This window comes from Microtus ochrogaster, linkage group LG8 (assembly GCF_000317375.1).
Source record: "Microtus ochrogaster isolate Prairie Vole_2 linkage group LG8, MicOch1.0, whole genome shotgun sequence".
Lineage (NCBI taxonomy): Eukaryota > Metazoa > Chordata > Mammalia > Rodentia > Cricetidae > Microtus > Microtus ochrogaster.
The window spans coordinates 26343601-26361784 of NC_022033.1; the positions used below are offsets into that span (position 1 = coordinate 26343601).

Below are 18184 nucleotides of genomic sequence, written 5' to 3' on the forward strand. Positions count from 1 at the left end.
TTCTGCCTGCATGTATGTCTGCACCTCAGAAGAGGGCACCAGATACCATCACAGATGGTTATGAGCCACCATGTGGTTGGTGGGAATTAAACTCAGGACCTCTGGAAGAACAGTCAGTGCTCTTAACCACTGATCCATCTCTTCAGCCCATGTCTTTATCCTTAAGCCATCCTGCTGCCCACAGATTTTGAAGTCTAAGTAACTCTTGGACACTGCCTTTATTAACTCAGGGCCATTGGCAGGATAATAGAGGATCCCTTGCCCTGTTTGTCCAATGCCCATGCTTGCTTGAGTGATGGCCAAGTATAAAGGATGCTGTTGGGACTCACTTGACCAAATTGCTAGTAAGTCTGTGGATGCCATCCGGGGCTGTGCTACATAGAGCCCCTTGGCAGAAGTGAAGCCTATAGCACCCCCAGGCAGCTATAGTGGTGCTTCTAGAAGATTCTCTGAGGATAGCCTTTTTCTGGTGAGTGTCTGGATCGGATAGAAGCTAGAAGACTGGAGGCAGATAGCAGCTACTTAGAAGCAAATTTTCTCTAGGCAAAGTTTAGAGTGACCACCTTGGGCCCCACGAAATGAAGGGATGGTACTTTAGAACCTTTTTCCTACTTAGGCCTCTGCAACCTACTACCCACAGAGACCGGTAGCTCTTCATGTGACCCAACAAAATTGCAAATTTACTTAAAACACTGAGTCTCTTTTTCTATGATGATCGGTAACTTGATTGAACAGTTAGTTCTATGATTTGTAGACCAATAGTTCTCAACCTTTCTAATGCTGTGACCCTTTAATACAGTTCCTCATGTTGTGGTGACTCCCAACCATAAAATTATTTTCATTGCAGCCCAGGCGGTGGTGGCGCACACCTTTAATCCCAACACTTGGGAGGCAGAGGCAGGCGGAATTCTGCGAGTTCGAGGCCAGCCTGGTCTATAAGAGCTAATTCCAGGATAGACACCAAAACTACAACAAACAAATTATTTAAAACAACAAAAAAATTATTTTCGTTGCTACTTCATTATACTGCAATTTTGCTACTGTTATGAATTGTAATACAAATATCTGTGTATGAATTGTAATGCAAATACCTATGCAAGGGTCCTTTGACTTATGTGCCAGGGTGCCATGAACCACAGGTTGAGAAAACTGTTGTAGATCATAATACTGTTTTGACTCAGTTTAATTTTTGCGTATTTTATAAGGATTTTAAAAACAAAGGCAAGGCAGGAAAGGTGGCCCAGGTGTACAATTGCGGCTTTTGAGAGGTTCAGTTTGGAGGCCTGCAGGGTGTTTGATGTGAGCTCCCGGAAAGCCCAAGCTATAAGTGTAGACCCCGCCTCAAACAAACAACAGAGACTTTAGCTTTCGTTTCCTGAGTGTTAGCCTTGTCTATACCTAATCCTGGGCCCACTTTTCTGATGATTTTATTTTATTTTTTGAGTGAAAGACAGGCTTTCACTATGTGCTCCAGGCTGTCTTCAGCTGCAGAAACTTGTACCTCCACCTTCTAAGAAACAAATGTGTACATCTATGGGTCTCTTATGTGTTTTGTTTTCTTGTGGTGGCTAATGTGAACATTGTTTTATTGCTTTTATTTTTATATATTTTTCTCCACTCCACTCTCTTTCTTCTCTCTTCCCTTCTACTCTCTCCTTTGACCTCCATACTCCCAAATTATTCAGGAGATCTTGTCTTTTTCTCTTTTCTATGTAGAACTGTATATATCTCTCTTAGGGTCTTCCTTGTTGTCTAGATTCTTTGGGGTTATGAATGGTAGGCTAGTTTTTCTTTGCTTTAGGTGTAAAAGCTACTTATGAGTGAATACATATTATATTTGTCTTTATGAGTTTGGGGTACCTCATTCAATATGTTTTTTTCTAGATCCATCCATTTGCCTTTAAATTATTTTTTCCACTATGTAATATTTCATTGTGTAAATGCACCACATTTTCTTTATCCTTTCTTTGGTTGATGAGCATCTAGGTTGTCTCCAGGTTCTGGCTATGACAAATAAAGCTGCTATGAACATAGTTGAGCACATGCCCTTGTGATATGATTGAGTGTCTTTTGGGTATATACCCAACAGCAGCATTGCTGGGTCTTGAGATAGATTGTTTCCTAATTTTCTGAGAAATTGCCATACTGATTTCCAAAGTGGCTGTACAAGTTTGCTCTCGCACCATCAATGAAGGAGTGTTCCCTTTCCCCACATCCTCTGCAGCATAAGCTGTCATCATTGTTTTTGATCTTGGTCATTCTGACAGGTGTAAGATGGAAGCTCAGAGTTGTTTTGATTTGCATTTCTCTGATGGCTAAGGATGTTGAACATTTCTTTAAGTGTCTTTCAGTCCTTTGAAATTTGTCTGATGAGAGTTCTCTGTTTAAGTTTGTACTCCATTTTTTAAATTGGATTATTTGTTCTTTTGATGTCAAGTTTCTTGAGTTCTTTGTATATTTTGGAGATCAGTCCTCTGTTCAATGTGGGGTTGGTGAAGATCTTTTCCCATTTTGTAGGCTGCCATTTAGTCTTGTTGACTGTGTTATTTTCTTTACAGAAGCTTCTCAGTTTCAGGAGGTTCCATTTATTAATTGTTTCTCTCAGTGTCTGTGCTGCTGGGGTTATATTTAGGAAGTGGTCTCCTGTGCTAATGCATTCAAGTGTACTTCCCACTTTCTCTTCTATAAGGTTCAGTGTGATTGGCTTTATGTTGAGGTCTTTGATCCATTTGGACTTGAGTTTTGTGCATGGTGATCGGTATGGATCTATTTTCATTCTTCTACATGTTGATATCCAGTTATGCCAGCACCATTTGTTGAATATGCTTTCTTTTTCCATTTTATTATTATTTTTTGCTTCTGTGTCAAAATCAGGTGTTCATAGGTGTATGGAATGATATCTGGGTATTCTATTAGGTTCCATTGGCCCTCCTGTCTGTTCTTATGCCAATACCAGGCTGTTTTCATTATTGTAGCTCTGTAGTAGAGTTTGAAGTCCAGGATTGTGATGCCCCCAGAAGTTCTTTTGTTATACAGGATTGTTTTGGCTACCCTGGGCTTTTTGTTTTTCTTTATAAAGTTGAATATTGTTCTCTTGAGGTCTATGAAGAATTTTGCTGGGATTTTGATGGGTATTGCATTGAATCTGTAGATTGTTTTTGGTAAGATTGCCATTTTTACTATGTTAATTCTACCTACCCAAGAACATGGGAGATTTTTTCCATTTTCTGGTGTCTTCTTCAATTTCTGTCTTCATAGTTTTTAAGTTCTTGTCATACAGGTCTTTCACTTGTTTGGTTAGCATTACCCCAAGGTATTTTATATGATTTGTGGCTATTGTGAAGGGTGATATTTCTCTGATTTTTTTTCTTGGCCCATTTATCATCTGTATAAGGGAGGACTACTGATTTTTTTTTTGAGTAAATTTTTATCCTACTACATTTCTGAAGGTAGTAGTACATTTTGAGTTGTACAAGTTCCCTGGTAGAATTTTTGGGGTTATTTAAGTATACTATCATATTGTCTGCAAATAGTGATAATTTGACTTCTTCTTTTCCAATTTGTATCCCCTTGATCGATCTCCTTTTGTTGTCTTATTGCTTTAGCTATAACTTTAAGTACTATATTGAATTGCTAAAGAGAGAGTGGACAACCTTGTCTTGTTCCTGATCTCAATGGATCCCTTTGAATTTCTCTCTTGATGTTGGTTGTTGACTTGCTGTATATTGCCTTTACTATGTTTAGGCATGTCCCTTGTATCCCCATTCTCTCCAAGACTTTTATCATGAAGGGGTGTTGAATTTTGTCGAAGGCTTTTTTTTTTTTTTTTTTTTTAGCATCTAATGAGATAATCATGTTTTTTTCCCCTTTCAGTTTGTTTATATGGTGGAGTAAATTGACAGATTTTTGTCAATGTTGAACCAACCCTACATCTCTGGAATGAAGCCTACTTGGTCACGGTGGATGATTTTTCTGATGTTTTGAACATATATTTTAATGATTTTTTTCATCTTATGTGCATTGGTGTTTTGCCCGCATGTATGTCTGTGTGAGGGTGTAACTGGAGTTACAGACACTACTATCTGGTTTCTGGGATTTGAGCCAGGGTCCTCTGGAAGAGCAGCCTGTGCTCTTAACAACTGAGCCATCTCTCCAACCTTTGTAATAGTCTTCTGACATAACATTTTTTTGAGATAGGGTTTCTCTGTAGCTTTGGAGCCTGTCCTGGAATTTGCTCTGTAGACTAGGCTGGCCTCAAACTCACAGAGATCCGACTGTCTCTGCCTGAGTACTGGGGTTAAAGGCGTGCGTAATTACCGCCACACCCTAACTTTTTTTTTTAAGTGTTAAGAATTGAATCCAGTGTCTTGCTACACACATGTTATGAAATTTAGTTACACCTAACATTTGATTTTTGGGGGAGGGGGCTTTGAGGCATCCTTTCCCTGTTAGCCCAGGCTGCCAACTTTTAATCCTGCCTTAACACTTGAGTTCTACTGTTGCAGATGAGGGCCCAGTTGCACTTGGTATTGAATCCTTGAGAACTTGTCTGTATAAAGTTTTTCTATTTCTCAAAAATAGGCTTGCAGCCCCCCAGATAAAGGTGCAGTTTTGTGTGTGTGTGTGTGTGTGTGTGTGTGTTTATGTGTGTGTGCAATTGTATGTCTAATTGGTACCCATAATGTTGTGTGAGTCAGGGCAAAGGTCACACAAGCCTATGGACCTATCAGTGAGGACTTAGCTCTCTATCTTAGCTGGCATACTAGAGAGACAGCAATAGGAAGACCAGATCCTGGGTGTGGTTCAAGGCCATAGCAGGTCAGAGCTGTCAGTCCTGGTGACTGCCACTGCCTTTTGCCACAGTTTTTTCCTACATCCTTCCTTCTCTTCAGAGCTTGGGATCCCAGCTGATGACAGGGATTGAATGATAGGCCAACTGACCAATGGGCCCCAGAGGATGGGATGGGATGGGGCTTGGGTTGCTATGGAGAGGAGAGAATCCTGTCTGAGAGGAAGGGCAGAGGGAGGCAGGCCTGGAGACAGAGCAAATAAAGGGGTGAGAGAAAAGAGTGCATTGGCTTCTTGAGGCTCCTCAGAGGCTGGGAGGGAGGAAGGGCCAGGGACAGATGGGAACCTAGGTTGTCTGGGGCAAGCATGTGTTGAGTGATGTTGTTTGAAGGGTTGCCATACAGCAGTGTCTCAGATTCCAGCTCTCTCTTGGGTGCTGACAACTGAGCCTTCTAGGCTACTTGGTACATGAACCCAAGCCCTGAGCCTCTGAGTTTGATGAGGGGCCTGGGGTAGAGGTTAGGAGCCCAATATCACCCAGAGATTGGGTTATGGGACTCTCTCCTGAGCCAAGGACAGAGAGCTCATGGTGGGAAGGTGGGGTGAGATGCCCTCTCATGCCCCTGTCTCCTTCCTTCCTATCTATTCTGGCCTTCTCCCACAGACGACAATGGAGGGGGAGAGCAGACAGCTCAAGGCTGACGAGGCTGCTGGTGGATGTGAGGATTGTGTCATCATCAGTGGGAACTGCAGTGACCAGTCCTCAGACGCCAAGAATGTTCCCTTCACCCAAGTCATGGAGGCAATCTGCACAGTGAAGCGTGAAGGTAGGCGGACAGTGGGGAGCTGGGGTGGGATTACATTCTGACACAACAGATACAGCTGCACACCTCGGCTGCGACCAAGAGCTTCTCCCTGGCTCCTGAAGCTATGGGGCTACTGAGCACCCTCACACGCCTCCTTAAAGGGGGACCAGTCTATTCCCACAGAACACAGGCAACACCCAAGCTCTGTCTTGTCTCTGCGCACAGCCTCCTGTCTCTTTCTTCTCCTTGGGATTCTGAGGAAAAGCACCCACGGTGGTGGGTCCCTTACTTTGCCATTCTTCGTAGGGCTGGTCTCAGCGCTGACTGGATCATGGGTCCTCTGTTGGGCTGACACTGACATTGTCATGGATGAGAGGTGCTTCCTACTGCCCCTTCCTCTTAGCACCTCCCAGAACACCTGGCATCCCCCCACTCTTTGAAGTCTCCTGTCTTGTGTGTTTCTGTCCTTGAGACTTATGGTGCTGATCTGAGCTCTCTGTAAGGGCACAAGTAGCCAGTTTCCATGTTCACCCCTATAACCTCTTGACTACATAGAAATACTTAAAATGCAGCCACTGTCAGAAACCAGGTTTTTATTCTAATGAAATTATCGTAATAGGATCGGGCAGTGACTTTCTGGAAGGAATTGGATGTTTCCTCTCCATATTAGGACCCCAAATGGTATTGCTTAGCTTGTAGGGAGGAAGGCACGAGCCTCTGCCCTGCATCTCTATGAGTACATAGAGAAGACAGAGATGCTGCATGGTCTCCGCTGATGACTAATTTGGGGGAGACACTGAGAGAAGGCCTGTCAGCAAGAAGCCTGGCACCCCTTCCTCTGAATGTGTGCTCTGACTCTTTCCTCCACAGGCTGCAGAGCAAACTCACGGCCATCCAAGAGGAAGGTCTCCAGCACGATTGCTTACATCCAGGTATCAGTTCCTCCTCTCTCCTAGCTTTCATCATATGGGTGTCCTGAGGCTAAAAAAACAAAACAAAACAAAACAAAACAAAAAACCCCTGAAATCTGAAGGCAAATTAAAATCTACGCTCGTTTATTTTGCCAAACTGGAAAGTTTAGAGTTATTAGGTTCTTTTTGTATGTTTCTGAGATTAGTTCTTAATTTATCAATATTGTTGATAAGTTCATTCATATGGCAAACTTCACTTATTCCGATATGGTCATACCATGTTTGGACTTTTTGTTTTTTCTTATTTTGTTTCATGTTGAGACAGGACTCTGTCTGGGTAGCCCTGCTGGTCCTGGAAACCTTTGCACAGACCAGGATTACAGTCATGTTACCACATCTGATTTTCCTTTCCTTGCTGGGAATCAAACCCACAGCCTCACACATGGTCTGACATTTGACTATGTCCTTAAAGTTTGGTTTTTAAATTTCTCCATTCTTATTTCAAAACAAGACACAACATAAACAAACAAAAAAACCCAACCAAAGAAACCCCAAACAGGGGGCTGGAGAGATGGCTCAAGTGGTTAAGAGCATTGCCTGCTCTTCCAAAGGTCCTGAGTTCAATTCCCAGCAACCACATGGTGGCTCACAACCATCTGTAATGAGGTCTGGTGCCCTCTTCTGGCCTGCAGATATACACACAGACAGAATATTGTAAACATAAAAAAAAAAAAAAGAAACCCCAAACATAAAATACTTGGGAATGACCCTAACCAAGAAAATTAAAGACTTCTATAAAGAAAAGTTTAAGGCATAGAAAAAAGAAATTAAAGATGAAACCAGATGATAAAAAGACCTTCCTTGGTCTTGGATCAGCAGAATCAATATTGTGAAACGGCTGTACAAACACGAGTAATTTACAGATTTGATGCAATCCTCATCAAAGTTCGTAATGGGTCTCTCTTTGTCCCGTCGGTTCCCAAATAACAACACTTGAGACTTATTATTAATTATGAAAGCTTGGCCTTGGCTTAGGCTTGTCCTACTAACTCTTATAACTTAAATTAACCCATTTATTTTAACCCACATTCTGTCTCGTGGCTCATTACCTCATCTCTCCATGCTGCTCATGCTGCTTTTCCTGCATCTGGCTGGTATTCACACCTTTCCTCTTTCCTGACCCTCTCTCTCCCCAGGAGTCCTGCCTAACCTCTTCCTGCAGAGCTATTGGCCATTCAGCTCTTTATAAACCAATCACAGTGACACATCTTCACACAGTGTAAAGGAATATGCCGCAACAGAGTTCCAATGACATTTTTCAGATATCTAGAAAAAAAGCAATGAAAAACTCATATGGAAACACAAAAGACTACAGATAACCAAATTGATCCTGAACAGCAAGAACATTGTTGGAGGTATCACAATACCCCATCTCAGATTATGTTACTGAGTTATGCAGGGACAGATTGAATAGACAACCTAGAGGTAAACTCACACAGGTTTGGTCACCTAATTTTTGATAAAGATGTCAAAAACATACCCTGCTAAAATGATAACCTATTCAACAAATGGTGCTGGTAAAACTGGGTATATATCTTATACCCAACTAAATAAGAATGGCCTCCATAAGTTCATATGTTTGAATACTTGGTTCCCAGTTGGTGGAACTGCTTGGGAAAGATTAGGAGGTGTGGCCTTGCTGGAAGAAGTGTGTCACTGTGAGTGGGTTTTGAGTTTTCAAAAGCTCTTGCCGCTGGGCAGTGGTGGTGCATGCCTTTAATCCCAGCACTCAGGAGTCAGAGGCGGGTGGATCTCTGTGAGTTCTAGGCCAGTCTTGTCTACAAAGTGAGTTCCAGGACAGGCTCCAAACCCTGTCACGAAAAACCAAAACCATAACCAAAACAAACAAACAAACAAAACAAAACAACAACAACAAACCCCAAAGTTCTTGCCATTCCCAGTGAGCTCTCTCTAGCTCCTACTTGTGAATCAGGATGTGAGTTTTCAGCTGTTCCTGCCATCAGGCCCCTGTTCTGTCATTAAGGACTTTTAACCCTCGGAAACTATGATCTCACTTAAATGCTTCCTTTTATAAGTGGCCTTGGTCACAGTGTTTTCTCCCAGCAATAAAAAGCCTAATTAAGACACACCTGTAGAGGAGTAAAATGGGATTCATATTTCTTACCCTGTAAAAAGCCAATTTAAAGTGAATCAAAGATCTTGATTTAAAACCTGGAATGCTCAAAGTGCAAGTGGAAAGCATACTGAACACAGTTCCACATGAAGGGATCTGACAGGGACTTTCTGAACAGGATTCAGAAATAGCCCAAGCATAAAGAAACACAGCCACATGAAGTCAAAAATCTCTGCACAGCATGGCTGAGGAGATGGCTCAGTGGTTAAGAGCACTGGCTGCTCTTCCAGAGTCCCTGAGTTCAATTCCCAGCACCCACATGGTAGTTCACAACTGTCTGTAACTCTGGATTTGGGGTATACGACACCTTCACATAGACACAGGCAAAACACTAAGGCACATGCAGTAGAAATAAATAAATTCTTTTCAAAACACCTTTCTGCACAGCAAAGGACACAGACAGCATACAGAATGCAAGAAAACTGTTGCCACCGAATCTTAGGCAGGAGTTTGGTAATCGAAGTACATAAAGAACTGCAAAAATTAACCTCCCAAGCTTATTAGAACAATTTTTTTAAAAAATATTTATTTATTTATTATGTATACAATATTCTGTCTGTATACCTGAAGGCCAGAAGAGGGCGCCAGACCTCTTTACAGATGGTTGTGAGCCACCATGTGGTTGCTGGGAATTGAACTCAGGACCTTTGGAAGAGCAGGCAATGCTCTTAACCACTGAGCCATCTCTCCAGCCCCCTAGAACTAGTTTTTATTTAGAAACTCAGCATAGTTACTGGTAAATTCCCCCCACCACACACACATTTTCCTTTCATGTTTTGCTTGCTTGTTTCTTTTTTTGAGACAGGATTTCTCTGTATGGTCTTGGCTGTCCTGAAACTCACTCTGTAGACCAGGCTGCTCTTGAACTCTGAGATCCACCTGCCTCTGCCTCCCGAGTGCTGGGACCAAAGGCGTGCGAGTAGAAAATCAAGGCAGGTGGTACACCTGTTACCCCAGCACACTGAGGGCAGCCCATACTTCGTTGTGAGACTGTCTCAGAAATAGAAGGGACGCCTAACAAGGTGGCCTGGCGGGTTAGGGGGTTGGGATAGCTCTTGTGTTTCTGTGGTTAGTTAAGAGTCCTTCACTCTGAGCCTGGCATTGAGCTAAACATGCCTACGCTGGTCTGGTGGAAGGACTGTTCACCTAATCTAGAAGGAGTCAACCAGCAAGGCTGCATGGTTGCTAAATGAAAAGTTAGGTTCTTAAGGCCTTAACTAGGGCTTCTGGTCTTTCCACTTCACTCTTGGTCTATGTTCTGTGAGTGCTGGCTTTAGTGTGTGAGGCTCAGGACAGTTCATGACATTGCTTCTTGGTCATCTCCTTAACAGGTGTCTGCCTTGGTCATTTGGTCTGTGTCCTCCTCTCACACATGTTGTGAATGGCAAACATCACCAGGCCCCCTGCTAGGCCTCATTGTGTATTTGTCCAACTTCTGTCACTTGCTGACCACCCCCCCCCCGGGTTTTGCCCTTCCATCTTTCATTTGTGATCCTGGGGTAGCTGTCGTAAAATCTTTTTAGCGTTTATGCACTGAAGAAATTTATTGCCAACGCTTCACACGGGCTATAGTTTCGTTGCTGTAAGCACAGAATTGTAATTTCTGTACAGGGATGTGTAAGCGGACATTAATCAACACATTTGCAAGTTCACTTTGTAAAAAGGACGAGTGATGCCTTCCTGGGAGGGGAGATGCCGTGACGGTGGAGACGTTTTCCCCAGGATGATGCTTATTTATTGCATGCTGGGTGCGCCGAGCCCTGTGATTTCCTAAAGTCAGGGAAACTCACCTATATAATTGTGATAATGTGTTTGGGTTCACCCTTAAAAAAATGAAGAGGATAGCCTTACTACAGGGTATAATATATAGAAAAAAGATTGTAAAATTTTCTGTCCTTGCAATGCCCCTCCCCCATTTTCCAGACAGAATCTCACTATGTAGCTCTGGCTGTCCTGAAACTCACTCTGTAGACCAGGCTGGCCTCATTCTTGCAGTGATCCACCTACCTCTGCCTCCCAAATTCTGGGATTAAAGACGTGCTCCAATATGCCTGGCTGCAGTGCACTTTTTATCTTTATTTATTTTTTGAAACAGGTTTTCTCTGTTATTTTATTTTTAAATTACTAATATTTTTATGTCAATGGGTGTTTTGTCTGCATGTTTATCTACGCATCACATACATGCAGTACCCTCAGAGGCCAGAAGAGGGCATCAGATTCGTCTGGAACTGAGGTTACAGATCTTTATGAGCCTGTAACTCCTGTGGGGGCTGGGAACTGAGTCTTCTGGAAGGGAAGACCCTGTTGTTAACTGCTCAGTCATCTCTGCATTTCACACTGCACTTTTAAGTGCAAGTATTTAACACACAGTCGTGTTAAAGTCAGCAAGATATTGTAGAATGTGATGCCACAATCCACTAAATTCAAAGAGGGTAAGGACTTGTAGCTTGTAATAACAGGAATGATGACACTAACAACAATAATAACAGTGTTTTGTTTACATGATTTTAAATTATTTTACTATGAGTAGTGCATAACCATAACAAATATCTTAACAGGAAGAGATTTTTTGTTTGTTGGTTTTTGTTTTCTTTTTTAACAGGGTCTCATTGCATAGCCCTGGCTTGAGTATAGTTCTGTGTAGACCAGGGTAGCCTTGAATGGATAGAGAACTTCCAGTCTCTGCTTCCTGAACACTGGGATTAAATGTGTGCGCGAGGAGAGGCAGGAATATTCTCCTTGGTAGGCTGTGTCTTTGCCTCCCAGCCCTTTAGAAGTTGTTGCCTTCACCCTGGGTGGCAACACTGTTAAACTCTTTCAGTTGTTTCTCAGATCTTAACACTAATTGTTCTAGAGATCCATCAGTATCACTCTCTGCTTACATCGGTCTTTCATGTGCCTTTGTTTTTTTTAGCTTCTTGTATTTTATCTGTTTATTAGAAACCATTGTTTCTACCTTAATTTCATGTGTTTATTAAACAAAATAATTTGAATGTCTTCCCATTTCTGCCAGCACTTCATTCAACTGCAACAATAAGATGCATGTAGTCACCAAATGGTTCTGAAAACATAAACACAAACAATGGCTTGTTTTGGCCAAGACTGGTATGTTTTTCCAGCCCTGCAGGCTGGGGTAGAGCACCATCAGAGGCAGTCTGATGCTCCAACCCTGCAGGCTGGGACGGGGGCTCCATCAGAGGCAGTCTGGTACTCCAGCCCTGCAGGCTGGGACGGGGCTCCATCAGTGCAGTCTGGTGCTCCAGAGCACGGGCCAGGCAGCACTCACAAAGGCAGCTATGTTGGCTCCAAATTCTTTTCAACAATCATTGAGGCTTCCACTCTGAAGTTTCTGTTCAAATCTCAAAGTGCTGCCACTTGAGACCCCAGAGACCCAGGCTATGTGTCTGGTTCCCCAGCCTTGCCTGTCGTTTTATTGACAGCCTGTTGACTGTACTCAACATTCCTGCTCCACTCAGGGCCCCTGTGTTCACTGCTATTGGCCTCAGTGAACTTCCCAAGAAATCTGAATTCCAGAGGGGCTGTTTCACTGTTGTCTGAAGACATCTTTCCAGAGCTGGTCTCCATTTCCCACAAATTCAGGGAGTGGTAAACCTTTTGAACTTATTTTTTAAATTTCTATAAAGATTAGTTTCTGTCTTTCTTTCCTTCCTTCCTTCCTTCCTTCCTTCCTTCCTTCCTTCCTTCCTTCCTTCCTTCCTTCCTTCCAGGGTTTCTCTGTGTAATTGCTTTGGGCTGTCCTGGAACTTGTTTTTGTAGACAAGGTAAACCTCGAACTCTCAGAGACCTGCCTTTTAAGTGCTACGATTAAAGGTGAGCGCCACCACCACCTGGCTTATTTATTTATTTTTAATGTGGTAAATATTTTGCCACCTGTATGACTGTACATAGTGCCTGATACCCTAAGAGGCCAGAAAAGTTTCAGATGCCCTGAAACTGGAGCTCCAGACAGATGTTAGCTGTCTTGTGGGTGTTAAGCTTCAAATCCCAGTCCTCTGGAAGAGTGGTCAGAGAGCAGCCAGTGCTCTTAACCATTGAGCCATCTCTCCAGCCCTGAAAACTCACTGACTGGACATGGGTAGAGACGTTTCTGTTACTCTGTTTGCCACAGAAGCATTCAGGCTGTCACCAATATTCTGTGGATCTGATGCGCCAATTTCTATAGAAAAAGCAAACTCCATTTGCTTTTTCTCCAGTTTCTTCCTGGGAGCCATCGAAGGTCACAGGGGCAGACATACTCTTGGTTTCAATTCCTGGACCAATGACTACAGCAGGAGGGACAGATGTGATTGGAGGAAAGGGATGGGTTCTCTTTCTGGGCCGCCAGAGAAATTCAGTGGCTTTCTCTAAAGGACTCCCTGTCATCCGCTGGTAGGGTTTCGACGGGTTTAGCTCACTGCAGTTTGTGCTGGTGTCTCTGTGGGGAAACGGGCTAGTTCTGAGATGATGGACATGACTCTAGGGTGGAGAAATTCTGGTGAATGGGCCCTCTCTGTCTTTTATGTCCTCAGTCAGTGGGCTGTGCTTCCCATGATGGAACAGGGTAAGTCTTTTTAGAGCAAAACGAGGTGGAAGTGTTGTAGGGACCTGAGCGTGACATCATTATGCGTTTCAATGCCATTTGCCTTCCTTAGTTGTATTGCTTGTGTGACTTGGTTACATGGGAAAGCTGTTTCCTTTTCACAGGACCTGACTGAAGATGGAGATGAAGGTAGAGGTGGCGAGGCGGAGGACAGCAGTGGCTCTGGCTCTCCGGTGACGCCCACACTCTCCTGGGGGACCAGCGCACCCTCTAATACCTCAGCAGTAAGTTCCCTCTTCTTGAGCCCAGGGGCTTCCTACCACTCATAGACCTGCATAGAAAACGAGGCTTAGGTGGTTCAGCAAGTCTTTCCTCATGCCTGTGTTTAAGTTTATATTAATCAGCTAGATGGTGGTGCATGCCTTTAATCCCAGCACTCGGGAGGCAGAGGCAGACAGATTCCTGTGAATCTGAGATCAGCCTGGTTTACAGAGTGAGTTCCAGGACAGCCTGGGTTATACAGAGAAACCCTGTCTTGAAGACCAAAAAGAAGAAAAGAAAACTATATTAAAATTTTTAAATTTATTTATTTATTATGTATACAATATTCTGTCTGTGTGTCTGCCTGCAGGCCAGAAGAGGGCACCAAACCTCATTACAGATGGTCGTGAGCTACCATGTGGTTGCTGGGAATTGAACTCAGGACCTTCGGAAGAGCAGGCAATGCTCTTAACCTCTGAGCCATCTCTCCAGCCCCCTATATTAAATTTTTAAAAAGTTGTTTAATTTGTATTCACATGTCTCTCTACGTAAGCCACACACATACTTGTGCTCAGAGGCCAGAAGAGAGCGTGGGGTCCCCTGGAGATGGGGTTACAGGCAGTGTAAGCCACATGAGGAGGGTGCTGGAACTGAACTCAAGTCTTCTGGAAGAGCAGTAAGGACTTCTGAGCCATTGCTCTAGCCCTGACATCTTTTTGTTAACTAGCTCCAGCTCTATTTCATTAGAAACAACACACAGGGCAAGGTCTGGCTCTCTCCTGAGCGTTAGGTAAGCTCCTAAGCCTGTGGCTTCACTCTTGGCCTGTTTTTGTTGGAACTACGTTGAGGAGACAAGAATTCCCACGGCCCAGATCTGGCTCCCCTTGGAGCTCAGCTGAAAGTCACTGGTGTCCATCACCCTTGTCCCCGTGTCTTTTCCTGCTGTCTTTAGGCAACCCCAGGAGGTCTGGAACATTCTACTTCTGTTTCCAGATGCACAGGAGCCAGTTGCTCAGAGCCCCCACCGTCTCTGAGCTCAGCTTCAGAGCCTTTGGTCCTTCCCTGCCACTGGGTTATCATCCTTATTGTGTTTTTGCTCTGCCTTGGGCTCAGTGACTGCCAGCCTTGTTCTTATAAAACAGAAGGGCCCTGGTTTCTTTCTTCACTCTTGCTTGCATGGGATCTAACGGAGGGAAGCTGTTCATTTGCACCCCCTACCTGCTTAGTTTGCTGGGACTCAACCTTTTCTTTTGGTCTACAGTCCCTGAGTTGGCAAGCAACCACTTCAGCAAGCACACCATGGCTGTCCCCTGCCAGCCCTTACCCCACCATTGACCTCACAGATGAAGAAGTGACACCCTGGAGCATCAGTTCCCCACTGGTTGAGCTGAGCCAGGACAGTCACCAGGAGGGCATGGACACTACCCAGGTGGATATGGAAAGCAGAGAAGGAGCCAACACTGAGTATCAGGTACCACTGAGAAGGGAGTCTGACTGTCTTAGTGTTTCTGTTGCTGTGAAGAGACACCATGACCATGGCAACTCTTATAAAGGAAGCCATTTCATTGGAGCGGCTTACAGTTTAAGAGGTTTTGGTTCGTTGTCATCATGGTGGGACATGGCAGCATGCAGACATGGTGCTGAAAAAGGAGCTGAGAGCTCTACATCTTGAACCACAGGTAACAGGAAGTGAACCGTGACATTAGGTGTAGCTTGAGCATAGGAGACCTCAAAGCCTACCCTCACAGAGTGATACATTTCCTCCAACAAAGTCACACCTCCTAGTGCCACTCTCTATGAGCTTATGGGGGCCAATTACATTCAAACTGCCACATTCCACTCCCTGGCCTCCATAGGCTTGTAACAGTATCATAGTGCAAAATACGTTTAGCTCAACTTCAAAAGCCCCCATAGTTTATAACAGTCTCAAACTTATTTTAAAGTCTAAAGTTCAGGGGCTGGAGAGATGGCTCAGTGGTTAAGAGCATTGCCTGCTCTTCCAAAGATCCTGAGTTCAATTCCTGGCAACCACATGGTGGCTCACAACCATCTGTAATGAGGTCTGGTGCCCTCTTCCGGCCTGCAGACATACACACAGACAGAATATTGTATACATAATAAATAAATAAATATTTTAAAAAAATAAAGTCTAAAGTTCAGAGTCTCTTCTGAGCTTCCACGAGCTCACTGTAATCCCCTGTCAAGATCAAAATGCAGATCACATGCTTCCACATACAATACACAGGATATGCCTCGCCATTCCAAACATACAATACACAGGATATGCCTCTCCATTCCAAACATAGGGAAGGGAGCCTCGTGAGGAAACACTGGACCAAAGCAGACTGAAACGAGCTGGGCAAACTCCATTCAGGGACACCCCTGACACATGTCTGGCCTCAGAGGCTTTCCTTAGTCACAGAGGAAGATTCCGCAACCCCTGTCTTCTCTCCTTAACTCTGAAACCAGAACCACGTGACTGAAGCTGCCAAGTTCTGCTGCTTGCTGTGGCTGGAACATGGATCAAGTCCATTCTCTCACCAGCCTGCTGTTTTCGATGGTTTCCTTCCCTGCCTAAGCCTGGCTGTCCTGAAAGGCTAGGTTTAAAGCGTGCACCGCCACACCCAGCTCTAAGCTGGAGAGACGAATCAACTGTCAGTTTAGAGCACTAGATGCTCTTCCAGAAGTTTCGTGCTCAGAACTCACATGGGGTGGCTCACAAACCTCCCGCAACTCCCTTCTGACTTTTGAATGCAAAAGCACATAGGTGGCATACGCTCACATGGAGAAATACACATAAACAAGTCCTTTAAAAAAAGAACATTGCTGGGCTCAGCCTCAATTGAGGTTCTGGTTTTCTCATGAGTTACTTTCCCTTGGGGCCATTTCCATGTGTAAAATTTCTTTAGAGAAAAAAAAAAGTTATCCAATTTCCGAGACTCTTCATGCAGTTGTGCTGAGTGACCAGCAGAGGGCAGAGAAGGATAAGTGTCCTGGACCTATGCTGGCTACTGAAGCATTACACTCAGGGATATGTGCAGTTACTTGTGTGATGTAGAAGAGGACGCTAGCTATATCCAGCAAGACATAATGTACTCCTTTCTAGACAGGGTCAGATGGCAATAAGGTTCAATATGGTGAGAGAGGATTCTGGAATGGATTACCGTGTGCTGTGGTCCTGGCCAGAGACTACCTAGTTTCCACTGTGTTCTGCTCATGTTGGTCAGAGCAGCTGGCACTTCACGGTCACCCATGGTGGCCACACCACAGCGTTGAGGCTCCGAGCATAAGATGGGGCTGAGTGTGAAAGCAAGCATTGCATCCTGGGACATCCTGTGTATCCTACAAGTGTGATAAGAAGCCCGAAACACCTGCTTCATCTCCCCTCTCACTAGGAGTGCCGCCCCACAGTTCATTTCTGCATTGTCTGGGGACTTGGCACATGCAGCTTGCCCTTCATGACCAAGATGCACAATCATCGTGAGCAGATAGAGCTCACTGTGTGTCCAGCGTGTTCTCTGAACCCATGTATGGTGGGAACTCATTGAGAATCTGAAGACTCAATAGCTGTCCTCACACTCAGGAAGGGCAAAGCGCATGCACAAAACACAGTCAAGCCAATTTCAGGACTGAGTCTCACGTCTGCACCAGTGACACTGACTGTACATACATGTATGTACGCATGTGCCATGTGAACACAAACGGCTTGTGCCTTATTGTACCCATTCTGGGCTTTATTCTTCCTCACATTTGGAATATCCTGGGTTCCTGTTTCAGGTTCCTTGGTATGGGCTAGATACTGTTCCCCATTTTGTTACTGGCATCTGTGAAGCACCCCAGGAATAAATAGGCTCTGGAGGAATGGGTATACCCAGTGTACCCTTGTTCACCCAGATGCGGGTAGATCTTGGTGATCTCTTTCTCTCCTAGGTCTCTGCTGACAAACGGTGGCCCTTGGCTGTTCAGATAGCATTTTAACCTGGCTACCTTCAATAAGCTGATTTCTGTTTTATTTTTTCATTTTTCATTTTTTTTTGAGATAAGATTTCTCTGTGTAGCCCTGGCTGTCCTGGGACTCACTCTGTAGACCAGGCTGGCTTTGAACTCACAGAGATCTGCCTGCCTCTGCCTCTTAAGTGCTGACTTTAAAGGCGTGCACCACCACTGCCTGGCTATGAGCTGGTTTCTCACAGGAAGGCCGTATACCATACTCTGCAGGTAACACAGGTGTAGGAGTGAGGCCTTGACTTCAGGAGCTGGGAGGAAGGGAGAACCAGTAAACGTGAGCTTACACCATTGTGTGGCCAAGGTTGGCTTGGAGGAGACAGAGGTACCATGGAGGTGATGAATGCCGAATGCCAAAGGCAGAGGGCGTGTTTGGGAAAGGGATTTGAGATGTGCCAAGGTCACTAGAGAATTGCTGCTACTGCCAGATGGACTGGGAAAGATGTCTGCCGCCTCGTGAATGTATCATCTGGAGAATGATCTGGGTAGCTGTGTTTTCGGTTTCAAAGGGCTGAGTTTACTGAGAAGCAGGCAACGAGCAAATAGGAGGCAGCAGACAGACCAGCATATCAGGTGCTCCTAGTATCCAGCCAGTGGGAGGAGCATAGCAGGTGCTCATAGCATCCAGCCAGTGGGAGGAGCATATCAGGTGCTCACAGCATCCAGCCAGTGGGAGGAG

At 44.5% G+C, this 18184-nt stretch overlaps 1 protein-coding gene and 1 non-coding gene across 2 annotated transcripts in view; both read left to right on the forward strand.

Moving 5' to 3' along the window:
* Nucleotides 1–5458: 5458 nt before the first annotated feature.
* The window catches only part of LOC101980181 (DNA (cytosine-5)-methyltransferase 3C-like), a 30748-nt gene continuing 18022 nt past the window's right edge, over nucleotides 5459–18184 (forward strand). The window contains 7 exon segments of the mRNA XM_013352234.1: nucleotides 5459–5615; nucleotides 6465–6526; nucleotides 13404–13523; nucleotides 14762–14971; nucleotides 17278–17285; nucleotides 17431–17506; nucleotides 17680–17718. Of these exon segments, the coding sequence (XP_013207688.1) occupies nucleotides 5459–5615; nucleotides 6465–6526; nucleotides 13404–13523; nucleotides 14762–14971; nucleotides 17278–17285; nucleotides 17431–17506; nucleotides 17680–17718 (672 nt within the window).
* On the forward strand, nucleotides 10372–10527 carry LOC113457870. The gene has a single exon (XR_003378358.1). It is a non-coding gene; the product is annotated as a U1 spliceosomal RNA (small nuclear RNA).